At 54.9% G+C, this 13,400-nt stretch overlaps 1 protein-coding gene across 5 annotated transcripts in view; it reads left to right on the forward strand.

Moving 5' to 3' along the window:
• MAPT (microtubule associated protein tau) overlaps positions 1–9,990 on the forward strand; it is a 101,937-nt gene extending 91,947 nt beyond the window's left edge. For all 5 annotated transcript variants that reach the window (XM_079905834.1, XM_079905835.1, XM_079905837.1 and 2 more), the window contains 3 exons: positions 3,116–3,197; positions 5,036–5,148; positions 9,393–9,990. In XM_079905834.1, coding sequence (XP_079761960.1) covers positions 3,116–3,197; positions 5,036–5,148; positions 9,393–9,608 — 411 coding nt within the window. In that variant the 3' untranslated portion in view covers positions 9,609–9,990. The remainder of the gene's footprint in view (positions 1–3,115; positions 3,198–5,035; positions 5,149–9,392) is intronic.
• The last annotated feature ends 3,410 nt before the right edge of the window (positions 9,991–13,400 follow it).

Here is a 13,400-nt window from a genome sequence, read left to right on the forward strand (position 1 = left end):
CTGGAGGCAAATGTTTATGAACACGTCGGGGAACGGGATGTTCGAGACCCTTTGAGGTCCACCCATGGGGAGGAGGATGGTTTCTGAGAGCAGGCATCTGGCCTCAGGCTGGCAGTGCCGGGGTGACAGTGGGAGAGACCTCCCTGTCTCTCCAGAAAGTGCCCAGCCTGGGCCCGCATATCTGCGTCCGGACCTGGGGGTTTATTCTTGCAATGCGCTGCTGCCTCCTGCCCTGCGCGCCGGGTCCTGGCTCTGCCACTGACGAGGCTGCTGCATGGCGCTCCACTCACGCTTCCTCACCAGTGTCTGCTCAGTATCTCCCCTGCTCTCCCGTCCCACTGCCACCTCGTCTTCCGCCAAGAGAAGGGCTGGGGACCACCCCAGGCTGTGATCCTGGCCTCCCAGGGACGTTGCTGTTTTAGCTTTGACTCGGGCTCTCGCTTCCCTGCAGATGGCAGGCTCTGGCCAGAGAAGGAAAGACATGTGCTTTCCGGTTTAACTCGCGTCTGGTGTGTCTGGTCAGCTGGTGGGAGCTTGTGCTGCTAGGGCCGAGGGGTGGGGTCCAGTGGCTGCAGTCAGCGCCCCGCTCCTTCAGGCGGAAGGTGGGGGCAGGGGGTACATTCCCTCTGCGGCTGGCGGTGCCCAGGACATCAAGGGACTTCCTCAGGGGCACCTCCCCTCCCCCCTGCACTCTGCCAGCTGGTGGCCTAGTCTGTGACCACGGCAGAGTGCCACAGGATGTCCCGGGCTGGCCCCCGAGCGCTGTCCGTGGCCTGTGGCCCCGGCAGTAGGAGCCGCCACAGAGAGCTCTTCTCCTGGTGAAAGGTTGGGGGGTGACAAGCCCCAGCACAATGTCAGCCTCAGGCGTTTTGGGGACAGTGGACCCTTGGCCTGGGCTCTGCCTCTGTTTGCTCCCTGCCCCTCTTCTCCTCAGCTGGGAGGTGACTCCCCAGCAGGCAGGCTCTGTTCCTTCTCCTAGGGATTCTCCCTGCCTCCTGGCCGGCTCCGGGATGCACTCCAGAGCCTGGCCTCCTCCCTCCCCCTCCCTGGCCTCCAGTCTGCCTGACCCCCTCTCCCTCCCCTCCCCGTTTCCTTTCCCCTCCTCTCCCTTCCCTCCATTCCTTTACCCTCCCCTCCCTTCTCCCTCCCCATTCCTTTCCCTTCCCCCATTCCTTTCCCCTCCCCTCCCTTCCCCCATTCCTTCCCCCTCCTCATTCCTTCCCCCCCATTCCTTTCCCCTCTCTTCTCCTCCCCATTCCTTCCCCCTCCCCATTCCTTCCCCCTCCCCATTCCTTCCCCCTCCCCCTTTCCTTTCCCCTCCTCTCCCTTCCCCCAATTCCTTTCCCCTCCCCTCCCTTCTCCCTCCCCATTCCTTTCCCTTCCCCCATTCCTTTCCCCTCCCCATTCCTTCCCCCTCCCCCATTCCTTTCCCCTCCCTTCTCCCTCCCCATTCCTTTCCCCTCCCTTTTCCCTCCCCATTCCTTTCCCCTCCCCTCCCTTCTCCCATTCCTTCCCTTCCCCATTCCTTCCCCCTCCCTTCTCCCTCCCCCATTCCTTCCTCCTCCCTTCCCCCTCCCCCATTCCTTTCCCCTCCCTTTTCCCTCCCCATTCCTTTCCCCTCCCCTCCCTTCCCCATCCCCATTCCTTTCCCCTCCCTGCCAATCCAGGCTCTCCCTTCTTCACAGCTCCACCCTCCCTTCTCCCCCACTGGTTACTGCATCCAGGCTGAAGGGAAGAGAAGGAAGCCTGTACACACCAGCCTCACTTTCATCTCCCTCCTAAAGGGAAGGAGGGGGGAGTTCCCATAGCCCTGCCCCGCCCCACCCCCGAGGGCCCATCGTGCTCAGAATCCATGTTAACTCACCAGCGCCCACAGGTGCGGGCTCTCCACACCTCCCTCCATGCACCCACGCACACAGGCCACGTCCACCTGTCAGCCTGAATCAACTCCATCAGTAATCGGCAGACGCCAGTATGATTTTGATTAACTAGCGTAATTTGGGATTGTCCCAGATGATTTAGACCTAAGTAAAAACTCCTTTTTTTCTGATGTCCTTGTTAACCCCGTTCTCAGGCACGAGGCCGTCTCTCTCCTGGGTGACTCCAGGGCAGGGCGCAGGGGCCGACTGGCTCCACGGCAATGGGCCTCCTGTACCCTCAGGTGACCTCACATGAGGGAAGTGTCACCCAGGGACCATCAGGGACCCCTCACAGCCATGGCTTTGTAGAGACTTCCTCTAGGAGACCCCTCTGCTAATGCTGGGTCCCCGTGGGTTTCTCCTCCGGGGCGCTGAGATCAGCAGGCGGTTGGGGCGGGGGGTGGCTGTGTGGCCTGGCCACGTGCTGGACCCTCAGGCTGGCTCTGAGCCCTGAGGCCCTTAGGCCTCCCCTACGTGTGTCTGCTGAACCTGCCTGAGACACTAAACCTGTGATTTCTGCTGTGCCGCCTGCCCATCCTGCTGGTGTTGCTTTGCTCCTTTCTGTAAAGAACCAAAATATCCAGGACACTGTGTGCCCTGGGGCAGGGTGTGGGGGGGGTGCGGGGGACAGCTGGTGCTTGACTCTTACTGGGCTGTGGGACTGCTCTGGGGCCCTCTCTGTTGTGGGCTGCTGGGTTTGTGAAGCTTCTCCTGGGAGGAATGCTAACAGCCCCACGCCGCCCTCTGCTCTCAGAGGCCCAGCAGATATGGCTCTCTTGCTTTTCCAAGATTTTTCAAATGCTGCACAAACAGATCGTATTGATCCCTTCTTTCTTTCTGTCTTCACTGAACGTGATCTGTGGATGTCATGTCAGGAAAGAGAATAACTTTATCTCGTGTAAGTGTTTGCTAAACCAGAGGTGTAGGCCCTGCACAAAGGGGAAGTAGCCCTGTTTTTCCCCGAGGGTCCTTGTCCTGTGGAATTGAAGGCCACTCCATTTGTTTTGTGAAGACCCAGCTCCCCTGGGGCAAGGTTGGCAGAATTCCAACACATTTTCCCGCCATGACTAGGGTGTCTTCCTCGTGGCAGACAGGAAAACACCGAGCAGGGCCTGGACTTAGCTGCTTTTCATTGCGTTACGCCCCCAATAGAATAATCCTATTTTACTGTCCCTCTCATTCTCTCTCTCCTGCAGGTGCAAATAGTCTACAAACCAGTGGATCTGAGCAAGGTGACCTCCAAGTGTGGCTCATTAGGCAACATCCATCATAAGCCAGGTAACCAGCCCTTGCGGAAGGCAAGGACGGAGCGGGGAGGCCCGAGGGGTGGGACAGGATAGGGTGGTGCCTTCTCCGGAAGTGGTTGGGAAGGACTGAGGGGATGGGCCATCAAGGAGAGTGTTAAGGGTGGGACTTGCTGCGGCCTGGGAGGCGTGGCTTCGCGTGTTGTTCCTGAGCAGGGCCAGGCTGGCCAAGACGAGATAAGGAGGGAGGGCAGATGATGGTCTAAATCCTAACCCGCAGTTCTCCAAGCAGGCTTCACACGGGGTATGTAGAGCTGGGAAAGGGCCTGATCTGGCCCCCAAAGCCTGGCTAATGAGGATGTCCCAGTTTGGTCCTCAGCCAGCGTGAGGAGCATTTCACCAGTTGCCCCAGCTACAACATGGGGCCCTGGGCTGTTGCCATGCTCCCACTGTCATTTCATTTCAGCAGAAAATGATGCTGTTGGAACTCCCCGTGCTAACCCTTTCCCTCTCCATCTCATGCCGTATAGAAATCAGTGCTATCTATAGATCTTTCTGAGACAGTGGAAATGTTCTATACCTGTACTGTTCAGTATGGTGGCCACTAATGACATGTGACTATTGAGCATTTGAAATGTGGCTGGTGTAGTTGAGGAACTGAACGAATTTTATTTAATTAAATTTGGGGAATTCCCTGGCAGTCCAATGGTTAGGCCTTGGCGCGTTCACTGCCGGGCGGGCCTGGGTTGGATCCCTGGTCGGGGAACTAAGATCCCACAAGCCGCACCGGCGTGGCCAAAAAGATAAAATTCAATTAAAATTTAAAATAAATAAATACAATTTAAGTAGCTACAGGTGGCTAGTGGCTACCATCTTGGAGAGCTAACTTCCGCCTGAAAGGCCAGAGCAGAAACGTACTCTAGAAGGTGTGTCATTACATCCTGCCTCCCTTGGACATCTTGTGGGAGTTCAGTCTCTCCCAGTGAAAACTGTGCCTCTCCTGAGGCTACCATCCTACCACGCTGGGAGCATCTTTCTTTTCTTTTTTTTAATAAAGTATGGATATCTTTTAAAAAATTATTTATTTTTGGCCGTGTTGGACCTTTGTTGCTGCGCACAGGCTTTCTCTAGTTGCAGAGAGCGGGGGCTACTCTTTGTCGTGGTGCGCGGGCTTCTCATTGCGGTGGCTTCTCCTATTGCGGAGCACAGGCTCTAGAGCGCAGGCTCAGTAGTTGTGGCGCACGGGCTTAGTTGCTCCGCGGCATGCGGGATGCGGGATGCGGGATCTTCGCGGACCGGGGCTCGAACCCATGTCCCCTGCCTTGGCAGGCAGATTCTTAACCTCTATGCCACCAGGGAAGTCCCAAGGGAGCAGCTTTCTTAAGTGGCTTTATCCTTCCAAAGAAAGTAATGTAGTTCGTCTCTTCCTCAGGCCATATCTCCCACACTTGGGCATGGCATCACGTGTCTGAGGAGGGAGAAAGGGTCAGGGCCCTTCCTTATTAAGGGTGCATTTTGCCATTTAGTTTAATCCTGAGGTCTTATAGGGCTGTAGCTTATAGGATGTTGGCATAGAAAGACTTGACTCTTTGGAAGCCAACTAATTTAGAATAATTTCTTGCGAACTGAGCTGTCATCTACCTTTGCATCATCTGAGGAGGAAGAGTTTGCTGAGTAAATATTTGATGTGCACCCTGATTAGAGAGAGAAAGCAAACTGCTTTCAAGCCCTTTGGAAGGACCTACTTGCTCCAAACTACGCTCTAAATAAAAGGTGGTCTTAGCTCCCCCTCAAGGTTGGCGTCTGCATGGAATCACTCACTTGCTTAGCCCTCACTCAAGGCTTGGTGCCCTTGTGTGTATTGTGTTCCAGGAGGTGGCCAGGTGGAAGTAAAGTCTGAGAAGCTGGACTTCAAGGAGAGAGTCCAGTCCAAGATCGGGTCCCTGGATAACATCACCCACGTCCCTGGCGGAGGACATAAAAAGGTAAAGGGGCAGGGCGGGGAGGAGGCTATAACAGAGTCAGGCGGACAAGGCTGGTCCAGTTTCCCACGGCAGGAGAGCTGAGGGTCCTGTATTGACTGGCTTGAGATGGATTCTCAGCTACCACCAGGCCTGCGGGGCTCCACCTGGGCTGCCCTTTGATGTCCCCTGGGAGCTTTAACACTCTTGATGCCAGGCCCCACCCTGGAGATCCTAATTGGTCTCAGGTGCCGTCTGGGCACCTGGAGTGGAGCTTTTAAAGCCCCCAGGTGACTCTTTAGTGCAGTTAAAGGTGAGAGCCATTGCCCTAGGCCCTGTGGTGGGCAAGCATCCCCAAAAGGAAGTAGCCGTCACCAAAGCCAGCCACGGGAATGTAACCTAACTCTCTAAATGGGTCACTAGGCAGTTAGAGGAAATCAGTGATGCTGGAATCCAGATTTCAGCAAAGCCTCTGTAAGTGTCCACGGGGAGGCTGCTAGACCAAGGACCTCAGCACTCCCTGCAGTTTCTAGAGGCCCTGGGCCTGGCTCTGGGTGTGTGTGCAGTGGGGGCCGGGGGACACCCGTGTCTCCCTCTGGGCCCATTGCAGAATGCCGTCTTGTGGCTGCACTTTTCCTCTTCTGCATAAATACAGCGAAGTACCCTCTGGGGTCTCCTGCCCACGCCTGCCCTGAAGTTCTGCAAGTGGCTCACTTTCCAGTCTTCAGTGCCTCTCAGCAGCTGACTGAGGAGTGGTGAAGGGAGAAGGGATGTCCGAGAACGGGTGTGGCAACTGAAACCCAACGCCGCAGTGAGCAGCGGTGCAGCCCAAGGGGGCCCCGCTGGTCAAAAGTGGCAGCCGGGCCTTGCTTGGAGGCCGCCAGGGTCCCCACGGCAGTCAGCACCTCCTCCTCTGGTTCTGAACAGACACACCCCACCTTTGCAGTGAAAGCCCGACAGCATAGTTTTGGAGAAGCCTTTGCTGGTGTGTTCTTAAATCACAGGTTGCAAACTGAGACCTCGGGGCCCATCTGACCCGTGATGCAGGCGCCCGAAGGCGGGGGGAGGACGGGGTCCTGGCTCCCCACAGGGCTCCCTGACCATCAGGCTTCCACATACTGGGCTTCCCCAGGGGCAGGACTACTTCTCAGTGCCACCTGGGTCTCTATTAAAAGTGAGACCCAGGGAAATGAGAAGGTTTTCTGCAAAAGGCCGGCTTGTTTCCATCGCAGCCCCCAGCCTGTTTAATACAGGGCGTCCCTGCCCTGGGGAGCTTTAAGGAGACCACGTCCCACCCCCAGAGAGTCTGAATATATTGTATATGGAATGAGTCTGGGTAGGCCTGGGCGTTGGTGATTCCCAGTTGAAGGAAGGCCTCTACCCCTGACTCTAGAAGCTTCTGTGTCCTGGGAAAAGCTCTGGGCTTGACTGCTTGGAGGCGTGACCCAGGCAAGATCTGCAAGCCATCTCAGCGTCAGGTTCCCCTGCAGCAAAGCGGATGGAAACATTCCCGTCCCAGGGTGGTTGTGAGGCCCGGATGAGGCGGTGTTCAAGAGGATGCCCGGAGCTTTGTCGTCATCAAAGAACATGAGTTAGAGCCAGATCCGAGTCAGAACTTCTCCTGTTTTAACTCATCTCTGTGATGCCTCAGAAAGGGTGGGCTCTGCCCTGCCCACTGCCCAGGAGACACTGACCTGGTCCCAGAGGGTCCTCTTGTGTTCAGTCCCCTACTTCCCTCTGTGATGAGCAAAACTGCTGACAAGCAGTGGAGCGTAGGACCCCTGCCACCTGAGTTCCTTTCAGTTTGGGGGATTTGGGGACATTCCCAGGATGCTGTCCCGTTTTTCTTAAGAACGTAAGTGTTCTTATCAAAGCTTATGTCAAAATGGCCTTTCAGTTGTAGTAATAAGGAAAAGTCCTTTTTTCAGAGTAGTAACCCAACGTGAACAAAACAAGCATATGGCTTAAATGGGAGCCTGGTTTTTCTCTATACTCAAATGCCCCTGCAATAGGCCCTCTTTACCTGGGGTCCAGGGACTCCTGAAACTGTAGGGAGAAGTTGTCATGTGCGTATGAGAGCAGACACGCGTGTGTACACATTTTCCTGGTCTCACCAGATGCTCAAGGAGGTCTTAGGACCCAAAACAGGCTGAGTGTTTACCACTTCAGGACTCATCAGGAGAGAATTATGACGTACTACTGGCATCTCCAGCTAATGCTGTCTGCTTCTGAGCTTCCCAGGTATCCTTTGGAGCCGAGACCTCTGGGTCAAGGATGCTCTACTTCATTTTTTGTTTATTTTTAAATGGAAGTATAGTTGATTTACAGTGTCGTGTTAGTTTCAGGTGTACCGTACAATGATTCAGTTATACATACATACATATATATATTCTCAGATTCTTTTCTCTTACAGGTTATTGCAAAATATCGAGTATAGTTCCCTGTGCTGTACAATAGGTCCTTGATGGTTATCTATTTTATATAGAGTAGTTTGTACATGTTATTCCCAACCTCCTAATTTATCATCCCCTCCCCTTTCCCCTTTGGTAACCAGAAGTTTGTTATCTGTGAGTCTCTGTTTTTGAAATAAGTTCATTTGTTTGCTTTTCTTTAATTTTTTAAATTGAAGTATAGTTGATTTACAGCAGTGCCAATCTCTGCTGTATAGCAGTGTGACTCAGTTGTACACATAGACATTCTTTTTTTATATTCTTTTCCATTTTGGTTTATCACAGAATATTGAGTATAGTTCCCTGTGCTATACAGTAGAACCTTGTTGTTTATCCATCCTGTATATAAGAGTTTACATCTGCCAATCCCACACTCCCAGTCCTTCCCTCCCCGACCCCCCTCTCCCTTGGCAACCACGAGTCTGTTTTCTATGTCTGTGAGTCTGTTTCTGTTTTGTAGATAGGTTCATGTGTGCCATATTCTAGATTCCACTTACCACACATAAGTGATGTCATATGGTATTTGTCTTTCTGTCTGACTTACTTCACTTAGTATGATCATCTCCAGCTGCATTCATGTTGCTGTGCAATGGCATTATTTCGTTTTTCTATGGCTGAGTAGTATTCCACTGTATATATATACCACATCCTTTTTATCCATTCATCTGTCGATGGACATTAGGTTGTTTCCACGTCTTGGCTACTGTGAATAGTGCGGCTGTGAACACAGGGGTGCATGTATCTTTTGAATTACAGTTTTGTCTGGGTATGTGCCCAGGAGTGGGATTGCTGGAGAATGTGGCAACTCTATTTTACTTGTAGACTTTCTGATGATGGCTGTTCTGACTGCAGTGAGTGTTAACCTCATGTGGTTTCGACTTGCATTTCTCTAATAATCAGCGTGAGCATTTTTTCATGTGCCTGTTGGCCATCTGTACTTCGTCTTTGGAGAAACGTCTGTTATGTCTTCTGCCTACTTTGTATTGGGTTGTTTTTCTGATGGAGCTGTACGGGCTGTTTGTGTGTTTGGGAACGATGCCCTACTTTCAAAAGGGCTTTGTTGCACCGTGTTTTCTAGTATACCTGCCAGTGCTGCGCACAGCGGCTGCCACCTCCAGCATCCTCATCAGCCACTGGCAAAGGGGAGGCATGTGTGTGGCTCACAGCTGGACGGCAGGGGCTCCGGCCCCATCCCTGAATCTCCTCCAGCCTCTCCTTCCACACTTTCATTTGCAATTGGGCAATGTGTGTACGTCAAAATAAAACGCGCACGCCTTTTGACCGACTAGCAATTCCACTTCTGGGATACACTTACAGTACACGTGTGAAATGAGATGCCTACAAGGTTATTCGAACACAGCATTGTCTGTGAGAGCAAAAGACTGGGACAACCTAAATACCCACCCACAGGGGCGTGGATACGTTTTGGTTCATCTGCTGTGACAGGAAACCACACAGCCCTCAGCGAGCAGTGAGGGAGCTATGTACGGATGACGATGCAAGGTATTAAGTCTAAACACCCAAGTGCGAAGCTTGTGGATATCGTTGCCTTATGTATGGTAATTTTTTTCCTTTACTCACACAGACGCATGTTTGCGTGTGTGGTGGCCTATCTCTGGAAAGGTACACAAGAAACTCACAGTGATCGCTGCCTCTGGAAAGGGGGCCTGGGAGGCTGGCTGGCAGGTGACCAGGACCCAGCAGAAGCTTAGCCGTTGGGAAACTATGAAACTGTGGTCCCCACCACGCCTCCTTCCCACCCAAGGCCAGCAGTTGGCGGGGCCTCTCCGCCTCACCCTGCCCTCTCCTCTCTTGCAGATCGAAACCCACAAGCTGACCTTCCGCGAGAACGCCAAAGCCAAGACCGACCACGGGGCGGAGATTGTGTACAAGTCGCCTGTGGTGTCGGGGGACACGTCCCCACGGCACCTCAGCAACGTCTCCTCCACTGGCAGCATCGACATGGTGGACTCACCGCAGCTGGCCACGCTCGCCGACGAGGTGTCCGCCTCCCTGGCCAAGCAGGGTTTGTGATCAGGCCCCCGGGCGGTCAGTAATCGTGGAGAGACGAGAGTGAGAGAGTGTGGAAAAAAAAAGAATAATGATCTGGCCCTTCGCCCTCTGCCCTCCCCCAGCTGCTCCTCACAGATCGGGTAATCGGTTAATCACGTAACCTGCTTGTCGCTCACCTCTGGCTCGGGACTTCCAAATCGGTCACGGGAATGAGAGCCAAGTTCATCTTTCCAAATTGACGGGCGGGCCAATCATAATAAAATACTTTTAAAAACCTTTAAAAAGATGGCCCTACCCAGAATTTCCTTGGGCAGTTACTTTCGATTCTTTTTTTTTCCCCCCTCTGAGTGCAAGAGGGAGGAGGAGAGGCTCTGAAAGCTGCTTCTGGGGACTCTCAAGGGCCTGGGGGGGCGCCCCGTTCTGGGGGTGTCACAGAGGCAGCAGTGGCAACAAGGGACTCGACACTTGGTGCGCTGGTGCAACCACAGGCGTAGGGCCACCTTTGGAGCAGGACGGGGTGCAGGGGTGGGGGGGGCTGGGCGGGGCTAGGGCGAGGTGAGGGGGGGGAGTGTGGGACGTGAGGATGCCAGAGGAGAAGCTCAGGGAGGAGATGCTGAGGACGGCCCGGAGGCGCAGCAGGCAGGACACAGCCTCTGCCGCCCACAGCAAACTCGGACCAAGTGGCCTCCGGTTCTTGGTGGCCCGGGGTCTGCTGCGGGTCGGCGTGCCACCCTCTGGAGGGAGGAGGGCTTACACCACGAAGGGCCGGGGGCGGGAGGAGAAGGAAGGTTGCGGGAGTGGCATCCTGTGGGTTACTTCCTCGGAGAAGACCGAGCGCTGGCCTCTTTCTCCCTCCCCGCAGGGTGGGGGTCCTGAGCTGAGGGGCTTCCCTCTGCCCCGCGGAAACCCTGTTTTATTGAGTTCTGAAGGTTGGAACTGCAGCCACGATTTTGGCACCTCACAGACCTGGGACTTTAGGGCTAACCGGTTCTTTGTAAGGACTTGTGCCTCTTGGGGGACATCCGCCTGTTCCCAAGCCTGGGCCTCTGGCATCTCTGGAGTGTACGGGGGACCTGGGAGGTGGCCCCTGAACCTCTCATGGCCACCGCAGCCACCTGTCTGCCCCACCATGCCTGTGTCTGCCGTGCGGAGCCCAGTCACTGCCTGTACCCCGCATTACATCACGCTGTCCCGAGTTCCCAGCCTAACCCCACCCCCTTTCTCAGTAACGGACATTGTTTAGATGGGGAGGCACCTCCTCTAAACCAAGGGGGAAAGTCAAGGAGGGTGAAGTCCGGACACGGCGGGGGGACCTCAGTCTCTCAGTCTAAGTTGTACTCATCCAGCTGGCATGTCCCTCACAATGAACCTGACGACCTTACTCGGCTCCCTGCCCCTGCCCCCATCCCAGATGGGAGCCAGGGTGGGGTTCGCAGTGACCCTGGACGTTTATGCCTTGTTTACTTGGAGAGCCTTTTCTCCCAGAAGGCCTGGTTCCCTTCCTGTGCCGAGCTGGCAGCAGGTTGGCCGTCCTGGATGCCAGAGATGGCACGGGGACGGGCAGGCAAGGCCCCCAGGGCAGGACCACGCTCCCTCCGTTCCTTACGTCTGCCCCAGCTTGTGACTGCCAGCCTCTCAAGAGAGCCCAGCCGCTGCTCAACCCCAAGAGCATATAATCAGCCCTCACCCCAAAAAGGGAAACATGCCCCCTCGGAAATGGTTCTTCCCCCAGTCTCAGCTGGAAGCAATGCTGTCTTGTCCTCCTGGAGCAGCTGAACATATACATAGATGTCGCCCCTCCCTCCCCATCTGCACCCTGTCGCGTTGTAGTCGGATTTGTCTGTTTATGCTTGGATTCACCTGAGTGACTATGATAGTGAAAAGAAAAAAAAAAAAGGAAAAAAAAAAAAAAGGACGCATGTATCTTGAAATGCTTGTAAAGAGATTTCTAACCTACCCCCCACGGGAGTCCTAGATGTCTCTCACCCCCCAGCTGGGACTTGGATCCAGAAGGCCAGTGTGACTCTCTTCTGTGGGGCCTCCCAATTTTTGAAAGACTTTCATCAACATCTGGGACCCAGCGGAGACCAGATGCTGACATCTGAGAACCCTCAGCTGCAAAGAAGGCCTGAAGCACAGGAGGAGGACAGAAGCTATGGTACCCCCCCCTTCCCGCACCCGGGGCTCCCTTCTGTCAGGCAGGGGGGCAGTGTGTCTTGTGGTGAAGATGGCCCTGGAGAAGCCCCACAGCAGCCTTGAGAGAGGGTCGTACAACTAACTCCTTGCGTCACGAGTGCCGGCTGGGGAAAGGTCTGCAACCCACCCTCCAGCCCGGGGTCCCGGCTCCAAGCTCTCCCGCGGGAAGGCTGGCCCAGGCCTCCCCACCCGGGGCCTGATGGCCACAGCAGGGGTTAGGATGCACTGCCTGCCCTGGACTGGCCCCAGGGGCCTGAGCCGCCTGACAAGGGTGACAGGTCAGGAGACAACCATTTCCAAATCCTTGGCCAGAGCCCCTGCTGACCTTGCATGAAACCCATCTCCTGCCATGGGGAAAGGGAAGCAGCCTTTGTAGAAATCTGCTGTTTGAAGAAAATCAGCAACCTCGGCTTGGTTCTGCCACTTCTGATTTGGGTACAGTTAAAGGCAACCGTATGGGGCTGGGTGGTTGGAGTCCAGGGCCAGACGCTTCATCTGCAGCCAGAGGATCACCTGGGCCCCAAACTTCCCGCAGTGCGGCGGCTCTCCTTTGTCCTCTGGGTCCCAGCTGGTCTTGGAAGGGTTCTGAGGAAGAAAGAGGAAACTTGGTGTGAAGATCTGGTAGCTGTTAGAGATGCAGCCCCTCATTACTGCCACCAATTCTGGCTGCATTTCTTGAACCTCTCCCTGCAGTTTCTTCACCCTGCCCTCCAGTACCTTTTTCCGAGGGCCTTACTCAGCGGGCACCTCGTGTTGCGTGGGCTGTCGGGAGCAGCCTAAAGAGCGTGATTTAGGGTCATCAGGTCAGTGCTGGCAGGGAGCCTGCAGAGCGCAACGCTGGCTTGGAACCGTAAAAGAGGACACGGCCCCCAGGGCTGGGCACTCCCCCACCGCCGTTTCTTCCAGGGCCGGTGTCCCTCGGGTGGGCTAGATGGGATACACTATCCGCCTGGTCGCTTCAAGCTCTGCATTCACTTTATCAAAAGTTCCATTTAAACTGACTTCAGTGGTGAAACCGTATCCTGTTGGCAACTGCGTGTTGTGCTCCTGGTGGGGCCGTGGAGGGGAGAGGAACCTGTAGGAGAGTTACCACTGGGCAAAGGGGAGTCTTGGAGAGCAGGAGTCCAAGGCCTGGTAATACTTTTCTTCCTGATTTCAACCACGTGTGCTAGAGGTCCCTTGGGATTTCACCTTCTCACCGACAGGTGCCACAGGCTGCCAGCTAGTTCCCATCTCCTTCCCGGCCAGGTGCAGGCAGTGAGGCTTGTGGAGGAATCCGGAGATATGGTTGCTGTGACCTGCTGCCCTTTCGCGGGGTTCCCAAGCCCGCAGTCATGCCTCCCGAACACGCTGGCATCCTTTCCTTTAAGCTGCTGGCACCTCCACGTCACCTTTCCCACCAGCTCCGGACACACAGCCTGTACTCCTAGTAGCTGCTAAGATCTCGTCACCCTTAAATCTCTGTCCTCCAAGGAAAGCAAAGAGGCAGGGATGAGGGCAGACGTGGAGGTCATCAGCTTGTCCTGTCTACAGATCTGTGGCTTCAAGAGACTTCTGGTTTCTCTTCAGCTTTGGAAAGGGTTACCCTGGGCGCTGACCCAGAGTCTCGCCTCCTGA

Source organism: Stenella coeruleoalba (genome assembly GCF_951394435.1).
Source record: "Stenella coeruleoalba genome assembly, chromosome: 19".
NCBI lineage: Eukaryota > Metazoa > Chordata > Mammalia > Artiodactyla > Delphinidae > Stenella > Stenella coeruleoalba.